Source organism: Hyperolius riggenbachi, chromosome 7, assembly GCF_040937935.1.
Source record: "Hyperolius riggenbachi isolate aHypRig1 chromosome 7, aHypRig1.pri, whole genome shotgun sequence".
Classification (NCBI taxonomy): domain Eukaryota; kingdom Metazoa; phylum Chordata; class Amphibia; order Anura; family Hyperoliidae; genus Hyperolius; species Hyperolius riggenbachi.
The window spans coordinates 285,001,677-285,020,308 of record NC_090652.1 but is presented as its reverse complement, the minus strand read 5'-3'; the positions used below and the strand labels follow the sequence as shown (position 1 = coordinate 285,020,308).

Below are 18,632 nucleotides of genomic sequence, written 5' to 3'. Positions count from 1 at the left end.
AGGTGCAGCTGTACTGTCTCCTCACTCCTCTGGCACAGTGCAGCTGTACTGTCTCCTGCCCCCTCTGGCATAGTGCAGCTGTACTGTCTTCTCACCCCTGTAGCAAGGTGAAGCTGTACTGTCTCCTCATACCTCTGGCATAGTGCAGCTGGACTGTCTCCTCACCCCTCTGGCATAGTGCAGCTGGACTGTCTCCTCACGCCTCTTGCATAGTGCAGCTGGACTGTCTCCTCACGCCTCTTGCATAGTGCAGCTGTACTGTCTTCTCACCCCTGTAGCAAGGTGCAGCTGTACTGTCTCCTCACCCCTCTAGCATAATACAGTATGCTTGTCTTTTCACCCTTCCATCACTACACCCATAATGGTTATTCAAAGACAAAAAATGTACTTTTTTATCCGTTACTGAAATTCATATGTGTATAATAACAGTTTCTAATGTCATTTGTTCCTTTAGAAAGCGCAGTCAGCTTCAGCACTCACCACAAGAGGTGGTCTCATCAGATCGATCTCCACAGTCATCCTCCTGATCACATTGCCATGATTTGGAAATACAGCGGCCATTAGTGCAAGAAAACTGATGAGGCTGGCAGGTTCTGGCTGCAAAGGAATGACCAAAGTTACAGTTGTAGGAATATAAAAGTACCACACACATTTCACCCTATTTGTTAATTTAGGTTTAAAGAGGCACAATGCCGACATATAGGTAGAACGCAATAAATTATTCAGGATACCCACTTTCAAGGTAATTTTCCTGGTTTCAGCATCAAAACAACTTCCATTAGCTATATATTACTGTGTGTTGTATGCAAAACTGCCATCCCAGTGTTGCTTAATGCTTAGCCTAGGCTGATTAGATATGCAGAATTCTCACCACCAGAGCATTCTGGGAGAGCAGGTATACTTTGTACTGACTTCAGAATTCTCAGAAACAAACATTTCAAAGATACTACCACCCTTAATACATTTTAGAGTATAAATCAGGGAGAAAGATTTTACTATGGGCAAACAGTGAACACTGACTAAGTAGTAATTTATATAACAATATTAAAGTAAAGTAAAGTAAAAAAAAAAAAAGAATTTATTATGTTATTTTCACTACAGTTCAGCTTTAAAGAGAACCTGAACTGAAAATAAAAAGTCAAAATAAACATACACAGGTTATACTTACCTCCTGTGCAGTCTACTCCTCAATCTCTTTTTCCTCTCCTGCGTCCTATTTGTGCACTGTGATTGCTAAAATGGCCATTACCCCATAACAGCTTTCTGGTCAGCACACTGGTAAACGGTCATATTGCCTACTTGAACCATAGGGAAACATGGACGTTACCTTGGACATTCAGTTGTAACTAACAGCAGCTGATATATAACTGACAGCAACTGGTATATTTCAGTTCTGACAAAATATTGTCAGAACTGGAAGGGATCACTGTAAGAAGAAAATGGTGAGAGGAACTGAAGGTGAGGTACGTATGTAATATTCATTTGCAGCTACATAATGTGTTTATTTTAAATAATTTTACTCAGTTCAGGTTCCCTTTAAGGAAAAAAGTATATAATTAAAAAAAAAAAAAACTTCTTGATTGGATTTCTCAAGAAAATGTTTAGCTTATACAATAAATTATGGATAATAAACATTGTGTAATTAAAGAGTGTCAAAAAACCTAATGCTGGTCACACATATCTTATGTGATAGTTTGATGATGGCAGAAACAATTACATCTATGCAAAATCAAACTGGAAAGCTAAGATTGATTGATTGATTGTAATGACTTTCAGTTAAACATAATTGTTTTACCGAATGGGAAGGGTGCAATGTCAAGATCTAATTAAGTCAAATACATTGCATTAAAACATTGAAATAATCATTGTGCATTGTTGTGATCATTTACATATGGATATAGTTTAAAGTCCCTCTACATCTTTCAATTCCAGGAGCGATCGTTCAAATTTGATTGGATAGAATTCAATTAGATTAATTAAATCCGACATGTCTGATCGGAATTCGATCGATCGTGTGATCGATTTGCACTGAAAACTAGCCAAAATCAATCACACGATCAATCAGATCCCAATTGGACATGTCGGATTTAATCGATCTAATCGAATTCGATCCAATAAAATTTGATCGGTCGTGCCTGGAATTGAATAGTGTAGAGGGGGTATTAGGGGCTGTTCATACTTGCTGCGTTTGTAGAACGCGTATAAATTCAAAGAAACGCAAGTTGAAAAACGCATGCGTTTTTCTTGCGTTTGAATGCGTTTTCTATTGCGTTTTGCACAAACACGTGACCCAGGGGAAAAAAAAGAATTATGGGAACCGCAGAGGAAAACGTACGCTAAAAACGCAATAGTACGCGTTTTTGATACGCGTCCATAGACTTTCATTGCGTCCGTTTCTATGCGTGACGCACAGAACTGCGTGCAGCAATGCGGATGAGAAACGTATGCGTCTCATACGCATACATGTGAACTAGCCGATTCAAAAGCATTAGGAGCCGTTTCTATGCGTTTTTGGTACCCGTACGTGTTCCCTGAAAACGGCTAGGAACGCGCATAGTCTGAACAGGCCCTAAGAGTAGGAATTGTCAATGAGTTGCTAATACAAGGCAGTCCCCTACCTAAAGACCCATTCAGTTCAAGGGGCTTGTTTTCAAAGAGAACCCCAGCCGGTCACAAGACAAGAATAAAAAAAAACCAATAATAATAATAAAAAAGCATGCTACATGTTTCGGGTGGGAGGGGAGGGGGATATGTTGATGTCTGGATCAGCTAGTGTCCATTACTGCCTCTCCCAGCTGCTCCCATGAGCTGTATTTCTTCACTTTCGTTTCTGGCTGCTCCGAGAGCACAGGACGCTGACTGGCATGGGAGGAGCTTAGTAAAGGGTGGGAACAGGCAGAAAAGAGAGCCGGTGAGAAGGCTCAAAGGACATCTGAGGTGAAAATAAGCATATGAGATAAACAACTGTATCTATCCTCAGTCTCCTAAAAATGACTTTTTTAGATATCCCACAGTTTTATTTTATATTTACATCTACTTTTTAAGCTTTTACTGTTTCATTGTCTCTGCTCAAGGACACCTTCATTGAAGTAAGTCAGAGCTCAAATCTATGAATTATTGACTCCTTTTTATCTCTTTCCTGCTCTCAGAAGCCATTTAAGGCCTTTTCCCACTACACAGCTGAATCGCAAAATTGCAAATCGCTAGTGATTTATTAATCGCTAGGGTTGTTACTTTATCATAGAAATCATGAGAAGTATTTTCCACTATAGTGATTTGATTTGGAAATTGCAAATCGCTTTCTGGAGCGATTTTTACAGTGATAATGCAATGCAAATGAAAAATCGCAATCGCATAACAGAATTAATGAAAAATCGTAATCTCTGGCGTTTGTGATTTGTGATTGCGATTGCTAGTGGAGAAGGGAGGGTTATGCTATAGTCTGACCCAGTCCGACCTGGTCCCGACCCGGACAGAAACTGTCACTTACATACCTGACTAACTTTTTCAGGCAGAGAAAAAAAAGGAACACAGCCTAGTTATTTATGTGCTAGGCACTGTACATACCCATGTCTATCTCATCATGTCACATGTCACCTCGGTTGTCCTTTAAAGGCGGGGAAGGGTGTTACGCAGGCGTTCCTCTCCTGCAAGGGGCGCCCCTTCCCCATTAGTCTTTTGACAAACTGCATGTAGCCATATCTGGGGGGATCTAGCACAGGGGGCTGACAGTAGCGTGGAGGGCACCCAGAGGCTTGCTTTCAAATGAAAACATCCCGTGTCCCATTTTTTACATTAAAAACCGTCTTGGGTACACCTTGTTTGTAAGTGGAATTATGTCCCTCTGCCTCCCTGTGGATTGCTGACATTACTCACCTGCAGAGGGAGCCCTTCCCCATTGTGCTCTGACTCCATGCAGGTTAATTCAGTGCAACCAGGAAGAACCCTTGGCCACAGACCATGCAGGAATTTGGTGTGATGCTGACACAGCCCTGAATGGCCACACTAAGGGCCCATTCACACTTGAGCGGTTTGCCGGCAATTTCACCAAAACGCTCAAACGCTAGCACTTTTGAAAGCGCTAGTGTAATGAACCCTATGGGCCTGTTCTTACTTGGGCAATTTGCGCGAATCACCACAAATCCCCCAAAAATGCCAAACACAAATGCGTAGACCCGCACCATTTTCAGGCGATTTCCCGGCGATCGCGTTTCAGTGCTATAGGAGCGCTGCACGAGTTTGCGAAAAAATCGGCAAGTGTAAATGGCGATTTTTTTCATGTTAAATCACGCAAAATCACCATAGCAAAACGCTAGCAAAAGCTCTAGCGTTTTGCGATCAGCAAATGTGAATGGGCCATAAATCTGCTCTGACTGTTCCATGAGGAAGGTGGGGTGCCAACAGAGTACGGACACTAGAAAAACAAGTAAGAGGGGAGGCTGACACTTTGTTGGTACACTCTAAACATTGTAAGTCAGGTGATTGTAAACCTTGGACTACCTTTCATTCCAAATGAATACACCTGCTGCATTTGATTGGTCCATTTGCGAATCGCCCAACAACGCAAGTCAAATGCGATGTCAATGACTTGCATTAATATTGTAGTTCAATACTCAGTACAGGTGCCAATAGCAATAAAGTCCCACCAGGCCGACCCCGGATGTGGTAGTGCCCGAGTACTAGTGAAGCGAGCGGTGTTGTGAAGCTGTGAGGTGGTGGTTGTGCGCGCGGAAGCTGACCATACACTGCAAGGACAGCACATCGGGAGCCAGCTTGGGCCCCCTGAATGGGGGGAGAGCCTGTACATGAAACTCTAAGCTGTTTTACAAATAATTTTATGTGAGTGCAATGCCCTTTTGTATTATTAGATAGTTTCACAGTGTTGCGCTGTGAGTGGTTTTTATTTGAGGTTATCACATGGGCCATGAATGGGATATTGAAGGTAGAATAGGAAGTGGATTTTATTTGATTACGGAGGTCGTGAGTGAGCTGGGAATATCCCAACGTGCTACTAGACCCTGGTGATCATCCTATCTGGTGAACAGCTTCTGATTGGGCGTGGTAGAGGTGTATTGTGATATGAAAGAAGAGGGATCTGGGAACATTTGCAGAAGAGGAAAAGGACTTCATATTGTGGAATCTTTGGGACGTTATTGCCATTGCATATGAATTTGAGTGGTGCCAGTATTAAGTGTTAAACTGTACTATTGGTAGAAAGAGCGGGAGGCGCACCAACAGCAAACTGACTAAGGTGCAAACAGAGACAGCTAGTGCTCATCGGAAATTGTGTATTGCATAAAATGTGTGGTGGACAGGAATTCACAAAAATGAAAATCGCACGTGAATTCTCTTATCTGTGAAATGGGCCTAAACCTCTTCAGCAGTTCCTTAATTAGTCTTACTGCTAATATTATAACGAAATACTGTCAATTATTTTATCACAAAGAAATCATAATACAGGTGAAACTCAAAAAAATTTAATATTGTGCAAAAGTCCATTTATTTCAGTAATTACATTTAAAAAGTGAAACCAATAGATGAAATAGACTCATTACATGCAAAGCGAGATATTTCAAGCCTTTATTTGTTATGCATTTTGATGATTATGGCTGACAGCTTATATAAACCCCAAAATCAGGATCTCAGACCATGAGGGCTGGAACCCACAGGAGCGCTTTTGGCAGCGTTTTGGCAGCACTGCGATACGCTAGCACTTTGCCAAAACGCTGGGCTAATGTTAATGGATGGGGCAACTTCCACAGGAGCGTTTGCGTTTCCCAGAAACGCAAACGCAGGACCTGCAGCATTTTGGGAGCGTTAGCGCTTCAATGTAAAGTATTGAAACGCTAGCAGAAACGATCAGCAAAACCTAAACTGAGCGGTTTTGCTAGCGTTTTGCGGTTCAGCACACTGTAACAAAATTAAAAATAATTCACAGGACCAATCAGGATAAAAACGCAAAACGCTACGCACCCGCTGGGCACAAAAATACAATGTTGCAAAACACGACCAAAAACGCGCATGAATCCGCTTGCAAACCGCTCAGACAAAACGCTAGCAGTTGCGTTTTGCGTTTGCTGATTTCAGTGGGTTCCAGGCCTTAGAATATTGTAAAAAATGTTGCATATTCTAGTCTCAAAGTGTCAGATTCTAATCAGCTAATTCATCCAAAACACCTGCAAAGGGTTCCTATTTCATATATTAGTTTCCACTTTTCAAGTTGAATTAATAAAAAAAATAGACTTTTCCACAATATTCTAACTTTTTTAGTTGCACCTGTCTCTTGTATTTGTATTTATACTTTTACATTTTTTTCCGGCAATTTAATACATCGACCAGAAGCTTTACAAATTACCGTAGACTTTAAATTTTTTTGGCATAAAAAAAACAACAACAAAAAAAACTGGATTGAAAGTAAAAATTAGCTTTATCCTTCCATTTTTGCCTAAAAGATCAAAACCACAAACTTGGTTAAATGTCAAACTGTGAAGCTAAGGCGAAATGGCAGAGCCCCTTTTCGGGGGTGACTTTACCGTAATTATGCCTTCTATCATACAAAGCAGGTATTATGCCAGGCCAATAATGTTAACCTTTAAAACAGGCATTTTTCTTGTCGTTGCATTGCTACAGAAAGAATACTTATTACTACGGAGAGCATTCACAGACTGTGGAGCCGGCTCAGCCCATGTGCTAAATGACCAATAATTATGTGAATGTCCCAGACCTTGGGCAGGCCTGACCCTCTTAACAAATGACTGTCTAGACAAACAGTTCTGTTCCGTTAAATTCATAATGCCTCCATATATTGAAGGGGGAATAAAACCAAAAACAGTTACTCCTCTTTCCACTCTCTGCTCAATTCTAAAAGTGAACCTGAACTGAGTAAATGTATTTAAAATAAACACATGATGCACCTGCTAATGAATAGTATGTACTTCACCGTATGTTCCTCTGAGAAGCTCACCATTTTCTTCTTACAAAGAATCATTTCAGTTCTGACAAGACTGAAAGATATCAGTTGCTGTCAGTTATATATCAGTTGCTGTCAGTTACAACTGAAAGGACAACTGATGAGCAAGGTAATGTCAATGTTTCCCTATGGTTCAAGTGGGTGATATTACAGTTTAACAGTGTGCTGACCAGGAAGCTGTAATGGGGTAATGGCCATTTTCAAAATGGAGGATGGAGAATTCCAATGATCACAGTGGACAAACAGGACGCGGGAGGGGAGGAAGAGATACATGAGTAGACTACACAGGAGGTAAGTATGGCGTGTGTATGTTTATTTTGACTTTTCATTTTCAGTTCAGGTTTGCTTTAAAGAGGAACTCCAGTGAAAATAGTGTAATAAACAAAGTGCTTCATTTTTACAATAATTATGTATAAATGATTTAGTCAGTGTTTGCCCATTGTAAACTCTTTCCTCTCTCCGATTTACATTCTGACATTTATTACATGGTGACATTGTTACTGTGGGCAGGTTATGTAGCTGCTGCTAGCTGTTTTGGCAGTTGGAGATAGCTGTAAACAGCTATTTCCTGTCTGTGAACCTTGTTACATTGTGGCAAACTGTCAAAAGTACCGCGGTCCTCAGAGCTTCTAGTGGGAGGGGTTTCACCACAATATCAGTCATACAGCGTCCCCTGGTGGTCTGTTTGTGAAAAGGAATAGATTTCTCATGTAAAAGGGGGTATCAGCTACTGATTGGAATAAAGTTAAATTCTTGGTTGGAGTTTCTCTTTAAAGGAGAAGGCATCAATACATAGGTGAATAAAAACTATTTATAGCAAACCTTTACCTAAGACATATTTCAAATAAGTGTGAAAAGGGTGGATGTGCTAAGTGGCAGGCAGAGCGTGATAATATTACTGTTACTACCTCCATCCATGTACCATCGCATTCAGCAATTAGCGCAACCCATAACATAAGTAATTCTACGGTAATGTGCGTTATGCAAGTAGTATAACAGTGGTACACTGCTGGCGATAGTGACAGTGATTTCCATGTGCTGCCTATGCACGGCAATATTACTGCTGGCCAGTGCATCTACCCCAAAATGTGATAATATCTGCATCACAAATTAACACAAACTTGTCAGATTTCTGCTGTGTCCTTTTTTTCTACTCGTCCACTCGTCTACTTGTTAGTGATATCCGCACTGAACTCAAAACAAGAAGAATTCACAGAACTTTTAGCTGTAGTGTAAACCCAGCCCTACAAAACAAACATTCCACTGAAAACTGCAAACACTAAAGTTTTTTTGAAAAAAACAAAAAAAAACACCTCCCTTTAGTATTTGAAATGTCTGACTATTTTATCTGGTTACAGGAAGTTCACTGCATGTGTGAAGTTCCTCGGTGCATGTGGGAATCATCGTTGGTTCCACTGACATGTTTGTTCTTTCTACCATGCTATAGTCACTGGATAGTGTACCGGTGAAATGAAACCTAAAGCAAGAGGGATATAGAGGCTGACCTATTTATTTCCTTTTAAATAATGCATATTACCTGGCTGTCCTGCTGATCCTCTGCCTTCAATACTTTTAGCTATAGACCCTGAACAAGCATGCAAATCAGGTGCTGTGACTGAAGTCTGACTGGATTAGCTGCATGCTTGTTTCAGGTGTGTGACTATTGCAGACAAAGATCAGCAGGATAGCCAGGCAACTGGTATTGTAGCGGTACTGACAGATTATCCGTCCATTCAAAACATGTTGTGAACAGTATAAACGTGCATACACATCAATACTCTCCTACACTGTATACTAGACCCTTGCTTGACACATTTTGGCAAGTTACAGAAAAAAAAGTTATAAAACGTAATTTTATCACTTTTTGCACAGAAATCCTGGAGAAATTGAACGCCCGGGAGGTTAAAAGGAAATAGATATGGCAGCCTCGCTTTAGGTTCCCTTTAAGGGCTCTGCCTCTGACACAGGCGACCAAGGTTCGAATCTCAGCTCTTCCAGCACCTATTCAGTAATGAGACCTTGGGTAAGACTCCCTATCGCTTCTTCTGCCTACTGAGTGTGGCCTTGTGGCTGCAGCTCTGGTGCTTTGAGTCCGCCAGGAGAAAGCACAGTATTAATGTTCTGTTTCTTGCTTGTGTCTATAGTTTGCTGTGAACAACAAGGACAAACACTTTAACCAACTCGTTGCTGGCTTTTGTGCTGACCCTCTGCCTCTATTATCCAGTGAGCTGCCTCTAATGCTTGTAGATAAAGACGTGTGCGGCTCTCAGATGAATCCTGTTAAAAGATCATCAGAACAGCCAGGTCGCTAGCAATATTTCTTTAAACATAATGAGGATGGCCTCCATATTCCAATCACTTCAATGTTTCCTTTAATCACTTACGGGCACTGAGTAAATGAGAGGCCTGTTAGAAAGCAGCTATATGATCTGGAGTGATTCAGCCGCCCAACAACCTTTACAATCCCAGTAATAGTATAATCACAGCAACACTCAAGTCTCCATAAAAGAAATAACAGCGTTAACCATAATAATAGTGGCCAGGGTAATAATAGGGTAATCATTATTTAGCATATGCAATGAAAGTCTATCTGCTGTTATAGTTGTAATTATGCTAGTCAAAGTTCTAATGGGTGCTATTGAAGGAGAAAATACAAACGCAACTGATCACATTGGCCTCAATTCATAAAAAACAGTGCGATAAAAAAAATCTTGGCGGGAAAATACCGCACTCGGTATTTTCCGGTTCTTTGTGCTAATTCATAAAGATTTTCCCAGCTGCCGTTGAAGGTCGGTAAATTACCGCAGCCCATTGAGCGATAGAGTAGAGCAGTGTGGGGATATCGCTCTTTTGCTCTGCACAGAAGACTCACACAGACGGCTCTCTGCACAGATGACTCACACAGACTTTCACTGCCTGCACAGACGACTCACACAGACTTTCCCTGCCTGCACAGACGACTCGCACAGACTTTCCCTGCCTGCACAGACGACTTGCACAGACTTTCCCTGCCTGCACAGACGACTCGCACAGACGACTCACACAGACTTCCCCTGCCTGCACAGATGACTCACACAGAAGACTCACACAGACTTTCCCTGCCTGCACAGATGACTCGCACAGACTCCTCACACTGACTTTCCCTGCCTGCACAGATGACTCGCACAGATGACTCACACAGACTTTCCCTGCCTGCACAGATGGCTCGCACAGACCATTCACACAGATGGCTCTCTGCACAGATGACTCGCACATACTTCCCCTGTCTGCACAGATGACTCACACAGACTTTCCCTGCCTGCACAGATGACTCACACAGACTCCTCACACTGACTTTCCCTGCCTGCACAGATGACTCACACAGACTCCTCACACTGACTTTCCCTGCCTGCACAGATGACTCGCACAGACGACTCACACAGACTTTCCCTGCCTGCACAGATGACTCGCACAGATGACTCACACAGACTTTCCCTGCCTGCACAGATGACTCACACAGACTTTCCCTGCCTGCACAGATGACTCAAACAGACTTTCCCTGCCTGCACAGATGACTCACACAGACAGCTCTCTGCACAGATGACTCGCACAGACTTTCCCTGCCTGCACAGATGACTCGCACAGACTTTCCCTGCCTGCACAGATGACTCGCACAGACTTTCCCTGCCTGCACAGATGACTCGCACAGACTTTCCATGCCAGCACAGATGACTCGCACAGATGACTCACACAGACGTCTTTCCCTGCCTGCACAGATGACTCGCACAGATGACTCACACAGACGGCTTTCCCTGCCTGCACAGATGACTCGCACAGACGGCTCTCTGCACAGATGACTCACACAAACTTCGACTGTCTGTACTTTGCGTTGTTAACACCTCACCAGAGGTGTTGGTAACTTGTTTAAACGTCACCAGAGGTGTCGGTAACTATCGTCAGGCTTACCACTTTATGAATTGACATTTGCTGACAATTTACTGACATGTGTTGGAGGTAACTACAGCCAAGTCGGTAATTTATCTCCCTGGTCGGTAATGTCAGCTTTTCATGCGGTAATAGCCTTTATGAATTGACACATTGCTAAGTGGTCGGTAAAGTCTGCTGTTCTCAGCATTACCACATGCGGTAATGCTTTATAAATTGAGGCCATGCATTGTAGCATTATGGTAACTGATATGCTTTCAATAACCCAGTGTGTCTCAGGTGCATACATGATAAGAAAAGGTGCCTGGGAAAAAGGGCGCAGGGGATTGCTGCTCGTAGAATTTCACTACAATTATCAATAGTCTACCGCTGGATTCCAATAGGAAAATATCGGTAATGTTTACCGATATTTTACTATGGCTAAACCTAGCCATACTCTCACACACAACCCTCCCTCTACAGGTGCCCCTTTCCCCTGGTGGTGCCTAACCCTAAACCCCTCCCCTGGTGGTGCCTACCCCTAAGACCCCCCCCCCCAGGAGGCGCCCAAACCTACCCCCTAAACCCCCCACCCCCCCCCCCCCACCCTGCTCCACACCTGCTGTGCAATGCTGCAATTTCCGCAAAAACACCAGATGTTATCTGGCACCTAAATTTACCTTCACTGCCACCAATCAGGCACTTGAGGGCACCAAAATGTACCTTTCTTGAGGCATATTGAGACCATTAAGTAAATTTTGACGTCAGGAGGTTCCGGATAGCGAGGCACCGCACGCCCAAGTTTCTATCCTTTGCCGCAAATTGTAGCTTTTATAACAGGTGGTGCTGTTTTTTCCGTAAGGGCTCTTGAGCCCTTTTTCCCATTCCGGTGCTCAGTGCACTCAGGTGCCGTGTAAAATGTATCAGAAAGCCACAGACTAGGCTGTTTGTGCATCGGGTCTCATACAGTCATAGATTGTGGAGGAATTAAATCCAGAGAATGCTGATCAGTTGACATCTGGTGTGTTGATGGTGATAAACCACAAATGTCTACGTAATAGGCATGAAATTCTTAGATCCCCTCAGAAGGAGGTATAATCCTTTCTGTATTATAACTATACTGATTATTAGTTGGGGAAAGGGGGGATTGGTGGTATAAAATGTTTTGTTAAAGTGGACCTGAACTCTTGCACAGGATAGAAGGAAAGCATAGACAAATGCACCCTGTATGTATTTAGAGAGTTTAGTCTGTCTAATTCCCCCTCATCTGTGACCAATCACAACTCTAACTTGATCTCTCAGCTCAGGAATCTCCTCTGCGGTTTCTGTCCTGTTTGAACACTGACCCTCCCTCTGAATAACACCTAACATTAATCCACCTCCTATTGCCTAACGCTTAATCCCCTTCACTTAAAATATCGAAGCACGCTAACCGACTGGTAGCCAAAATACTTGCCGATTGGCTACTTCAACTACACTATAGCCTACCTCTAAGCATTAGTTGAAGTACTACTACCAGCACCGACTAGTATCAGGTGCAAAACTCACAACCTCAGCACCTGCTGTAAAGAATATAAACAATGGTGTCTATTGCATGCCTGTCAAAGCTGGCACCCAAATGAATTGCTTCACTCTGGTCCCCAGGGGTCGGACCTACCATGAAGCCACCTGATTTATGTCATTCAGGCAACAACCTCTAGGGGGTGGCATTTAGACAAACAGTTTATGGCCACCTGTGACCTGACACCTGCCTCCTCTCCGTCTTTCTGGCACACTCACTACCCTCCTCATCCATACATCCCTGAATCCCCACCCTCATTTAACCAGTGGTACCTGACACCCTTTCCTATGACATCATAAGCAGGTGAGGGGTCGATCTATGACTCTTATTAAGGGCAGGCTCATCACCGGTGAGAGATCACCATGACCAGTCAGAGGGGAAGCTTTGGCACGTGACCAATTAGGCGGGGGTGCTAGAATCAGACCTGCCAATCACAGTTGCTTCTTTTGCTTCAGGCAATAAAAAGTCTGGAACCGGCACTGGTGATCCCTACTCTAATGTCCAAAGCTGGAAAGACACTGTCAAAAAAACAAACAAATTTCTGTTATAACTCTACTCTGAAACCGTGGCACATCTCAACGTTTGTAAGGGAACTCCCGATATTCCCTGCAATATGTCTACACTGCACATCTCTGTCCCCTCTAACCTTCTCTACAGTATGCTAATCAACCAGAGAGTACACTGCTGGGAAGCATATTATGTCAATTATTAATAATGCAATAAAAGGTGAAACTTATTTTTGCAGACTGACTTGTTTAATTGTTACTTATGGTTGTTTATGCTCCATTAGCCTCTCTTTTATGTATTTGTGTAAAGGAAGAGGCGCAGGAAGCTCAGCTGAGATCTTCGGTGTTCCCAGAAGGCCGGTAATTTAGCGGAGCTCAGAAATAAGGGGGCGACCTTGCCCACGACGCAGTGAGCTCTACCTGTCTGCTGCTCATGTCAACAAACTTTGCAGAATCATTTTCTGAACCGTGTAGTGTAAAACTGTCCTGCTAATGAGAGTTTATGAGCTTTCTTCATTTAATTGCTTGTTCAGTACAAAAATTCAGCTTCTCGGGCATATCAGTGAAGCATGGGAACTGCTATGCAGGTAATTAATTCCCCACAAATGACAAAAAAAACAATTAACGGTTGTTTTATGAGCCTCAGCTAAAAGTGTCACTGATCTCATAATACGAATATATTAAATTAATGTCTTTGTTCCCCAAGATATTCCATGATCACCTTTGCCCCACAGTCTACCCAATTACACTATTTAAAGAGGAACTTGAGCCAGGGGCTCAACTTCATCCCAATCAGTAGCCGATACCCCTTCTCCCCTTTCCCACAAGAAAGCGCTACCTTTTCTCGAATAGATCAGTGGGGTCTGTATGGCTGATATTGTGGTAAACCCCTCCCACAGTGTGATGTCAGGACCAAGGCCCTGACAGTTTGGCTTTTTCCAACTGCCAAGCAAGCAGTATCTCCCTCTGTGCATAGAACACTCTGTAACTAACATTCCGTACAGATCAACTGTCAGATCTAAAGATGTCACCTGTGATACATTTCAGAATGTAAATCAGGGAGAGGAAAGATTTTACAATGGCCAAACACTGACTAAATAATCTATAAATGAAAATAAACAATTTTATTCATTATGTTATTTTTACTGCAGTTCCTGTTTAACAAATCAGTACATCTCGGCGTGTGGCTCAGAGCCAGGCGCTGAAGCTGGGTGCCGTCATAGCAGCAATGCTATTATGCTCACACCGCGTAGCGGTAATTCAGGGCTCTGCGTTTTTACGATTTTGTGAGTGATTTTTTTTTCCACTCCCTGACGGAAAAGAATAAATACAATGCATTTATTCTTAAAAGTGTGAATGCAATCGCTGCATGAAGCGATTTTGTGAGCGGTTTGTGCTTTTCCTATACCTTCCATTGTAGCAAAATCGCCCTAAAAATGGTATAGGCAGCGCTTTGCTGAGCAAAATGCAGCTGAAACTTGCTGATATGAACTATCCTATAAGGATTCATTGCACAAGTGATTTTAGGGCGTTTTTTTTTAAATCGTCAGCGCTAAAAAAAAAACCCGCAAAATGCCCTAGGTGTGAACCAGCCCTAAATGCTTTTGAAAATAGAAAAAACCCTGAGAATCCCCGATGAGGAGATGGACTAGTCCAAAACCTGTTGGTAGGAGGTCAAATCACTAAGATTAAAAACACTTACGGTACTTAAAGAGAATCTGAAGGCAAATAAAAAAAACAAAAACAAAACATACTTACCTAAGGAGAGGAAAGGGCTGTGGGTCCTACAGAGCCTTCCTGTTGTTCTCCTCATCCCCTCGTTCCCCCGCAGGCTCCTCCATTTAAATCTCTCGCTGCGGGAAGCTTCGGAAGTCTTTGAGAGCTGAGTGCTCCTGAAGACGGGCGACTCTGTACTGCGCACACGCCAGTGTGTGAAAAAGGGCGCACACGCATGCCCAGTATAGAGCGGCCTGTCTTTGGGAGCCGAGTGCTCCCGAAGCCCACCTAAAGCGGAAGAGAGCTAAGGCCCCGTTTACACTTAATCAGTTGGTGTGCGTTAGTATGCGTTGGTACGTGTTTTTTCCATAGCAGTGCATTGGGAAGAAGATTTTAGTTAAAACGTGTTAAGTGTGAAAGGTGCCATAGGAAAACATGGGCATTAGTTTGAAAATCAGTTCTCTTTCAGTTATAACTGAGAGCAACTGATTAAGTGTAGAAGGGGCCTACCAGGGGAGCCAGCACAGGAACAACAGGGCGAGGAGACTCAGGAAAGGAACAGGAAGGATCTATATGACCGAGAGTCCTTCTCTTTAGGTAAGTTTTTTTTTTTTTTTTTTTTTTATTTTAATTTGCCTTCAGATTCTCTTTAAATGGGTTTTAACTCCTTTTTATACTGTTTTTTATTCTTTTATTTCCATTATACATTTTTCGGTTGTCTCCAACCACTACAATTACTTTCTGTGTGAAAGTGAAAGCTACATAGAAATAAAGTTATTTACAGAGCCTTTTAGTATGGAACAATTGTGCATTTTATATGTGTATATACAGATGTATTTTTATTGTTACAGTTTTGGTCATAGTGTCCCTTTAAAACACATCCAGCTCTGTTGCAGTTGCTATGACATGTCAATCACTCCCCTCCCTGCATTCCATTGCGACTAAAGGGGCTCGGGTGGTTCAGACTTACAGGGAATGAGCAGGCGGTTGTTAGTTGCTGAGGTGATGCTCAACAAGTACTTTAATGCATTGGTGATACATTGATTTAGAGGGTGTTTTCCTTTTATCATTATGCAAAATGGCTTTGCTTTACAAAACATGCTTAATGCTAAATTAATTGAAATGATGTTGTATGTAGTGCAGTGAAGAAACAAAGCCTGATCTGAGGCTTTAATGTTATTAAAAATATATTTTTCATTTTTGTCTGCTTGCAGCTATGAATATCTAAAATTTGCTCAGAAGGTAGAATAATACTTTCCAAACACAAAATCAGTACTTTTTTTGGTGTGCTCTCTAAGGTTACCGCTGCCCAGTATAATCCAAGTAACATTCTCTTCTTTTTGCTTGAGAAATTAGTTCCATAGATTGCACAAAGCAGGAAGAATTGTGACTCTGTCAAGGCCTCTGTCCTTGGCTTCCCGCGGGAGCTTACGCACGTGCGCACGCTAGCTTTTATAGATGACGGAAGGCTTTGGGGACACTGTTGTGGTATGCGCGTGCATCCGGGGAGCAGTGACGCGTGAACGTATTCATGGTAATGTGAAAATTAGCCGCCAGATTCAAATCTGGTATATAGGGTGAGGTGTAACAGCTGTCCAGCGCTGTTACTTCATTCCAGCTTGCTGGTATTACTGGTGCCTTACGCTGTAATTGATCTCTCATTCCTGACCCCGGCTCGTTCTGATTTTGATCCGTCTTTCCTGTTGCCGACCTTGCTTGTTCTTGACTTACGTTTGCCTACCTTTTGACCTGTTTCCATGCCACTGATTATGACTGCCTGCTTCGACCTATTGCCTGTCACTGATTACGCCTGCCTTGAACTATCTACTACTTTACGACTTCACATCCAGCCTCCCACATCTCTGCCTCTGGTGGGGCAATCCTGGGGATCAGCAAAGTAGTTTGTTGCCCACTAGGGGTAGTGGCTCATCATCCCTTGCGGGATGCCCTGGTGAAGACCTGTAGCCACTTAAGGTATGTACACACGTCCTGATTTTCCGCCCAGCTTGTCATCAGCCTTGTCGTTTGAATGGCAAGTTGAACGTGTGTATGTGCAGTCGAGCTACTGATAACAGCCGGTTTGCCCAAAACGCTTGGCAGATCAGTTGGACCAACATGTGTACAAGTGACTTCTAGTCGTTTGTCCAACTAATAGACGTTCAAACATAGTCGTTTGATCATTTGTTTAATCTAGTCCATTGTTCTATCCAGTCCACTGTCCATTATCAAGTTGGTTAAATGACATGTAAATTAGGATATCAGCCGCTTTGTTGGTCAGTGTGTACAGGACGTTTGAATGACTTGACTTCTTGTTTGCACTTCAAGTTGTTTAAACGACCAGTTTAAATGACAATCAGGCGTCAAGTTGGATGTGTGTATGCACCTTTAGACTGCGCATCCCAGGAGAGCCCACACATACCACTGGTGTCAGGGTCAACAGCCTACCTGGCTTCGTAACAGACTCAGTCATGTTAGAGCTAACAACCCTCTAGAATGACTGCATTTGCAGATGAAACCAAGATGAAAAAAAACTGGTATGCTGCTTGATGCATATTTATGCTCATGTTATGTAAATTTGTGTAGCGTGGAACTGGACCACTTGCTGCTGCATTTCATTGGTCCAATTCCAAACAAAACATATTTGCATAAAATCTGTATTTTTGTAAAAATCTGCATTTATTAGCCTATCAGCCTATTCAGCCTATTAGCCTATCAATGAGTAATCCTTCTTCATGCTAACTTGAGGAGTGAGGAGACAACTGTAGATTGCTATGGAGGAAATGAGAAGCTATGCATTGGTGTAGCAGGTCTTTTTTTATTTTGTAAAGCCTGCATCATATTATATTTTTCATGCCTAATTCACACAAAAATTGGATTAAATGTATTAAATGAAACTGTGGCAGATCTTGTTTAGAGGTTTCCTTGGAAGCCTTCTGAATGGACAAAGTTAACCATTAATCCCAATAAACCTGACAACATAACGAGGCAGAAAAAACGCAACAATCAATCTGTTTTATAGAAATGACCTACATGATGCCATCTTAGTGTTGATGATGTAGGCCTAATTGAGAAGGATTTTTGGTGTTGGCTGATTCCTTTTAGCAGTAAACTGTGGTTCACCCTAGCTAGCTAGAGCCAAAGACCTTAACTACCTAGTTACATTATTGGCTAGTCCTGCTATTATCGTAATGTCCTCTAAGTGCAGCGTGCAGTCTCCGATGCCATTTTCTGATCACTCGTGTAAAAGGGTCACATGGCCACGCTGGTAACAAAAATGCCTTTAGAGATTATTGTCAACAAGAGGAGAAAAATGATCATTATCTAAGAGGGAAAAAACACAGTTAAACTTGTTTTCCAGCATTCCTGAGGGCTTTAACACACTCCATCGATTTTTCAGCTTTAGTAATGGGCACTCTGTTCCTCGACAATTGGATAAGGTGTACTGTAACACAAATGGACCCAGTGGAGGGCTGTGGGGAGTTTAGATAAAAGTTGTTACAGTTAAAGGGGAGATCCAAGTTTGCATGACTTTGTAATGGAACGCTAATACCGTAGGAAAACTTCTGAACTAGCTTAGGAATTCATTTTATAAGGAAGTCAAATGGCTCCTGGTCTATTCTATATTATTGTTTATAGCTGTGGCTCAATAGTGTAATGGGTAAGGGCACCGCCTCTATCTTGGCGAATCTTGGCTCTTCCTATTCAGAAAACCCCTTAGGGGAAAGTTTGTTTGACAATTTTTCTGAAGTTTGCATTAAAGGATACCTTAGCGCTAACTGTATTTAAAAATGCACATCTTCTGTGTCTGTGTGTGGAGTTGTGCAGAGGCTTACCACACCTCCCATGCCCCGGCGTCACCCTCCGTTCTCCTCCAAAGTACTCCATACCTTCCCTGCTGGTCAGCGTGTTCAGTGACCTCCGACCCAGACTACTACACTGCGCATGCGCAGTATGTCTGCTTGGGTGCCTTACGACT

The 18,632-nt window shown here is 42.6% G+C and overlaps 1 protein-coding gene across 6 annotated transcripts in view; it reads right to left on the bottom strand.

Annotated features, from left to right (window-relative positions):
• The window catches only part of LRP1B (LDL receptor related protein 1B), a 2,031,260-nt gene that overhangs the window by 885,645 nt on the left and 1,126,983 nt on the right, over positions 1-18,632 (bottom strand). For all 6 annotated transcript variants that reach the window (XM_068245873.1, XM_068245875.1, XM_068245874.1 and 3 more), the window contains exon 18: positions 481-597. In XM_068245873.1, the coding sequence (XP_068101974.1) occupies positions 481-597 (117 nt within the window). The remainder of the gene's footprint in view (positions 1-480; positions 598-18,632) is intronic.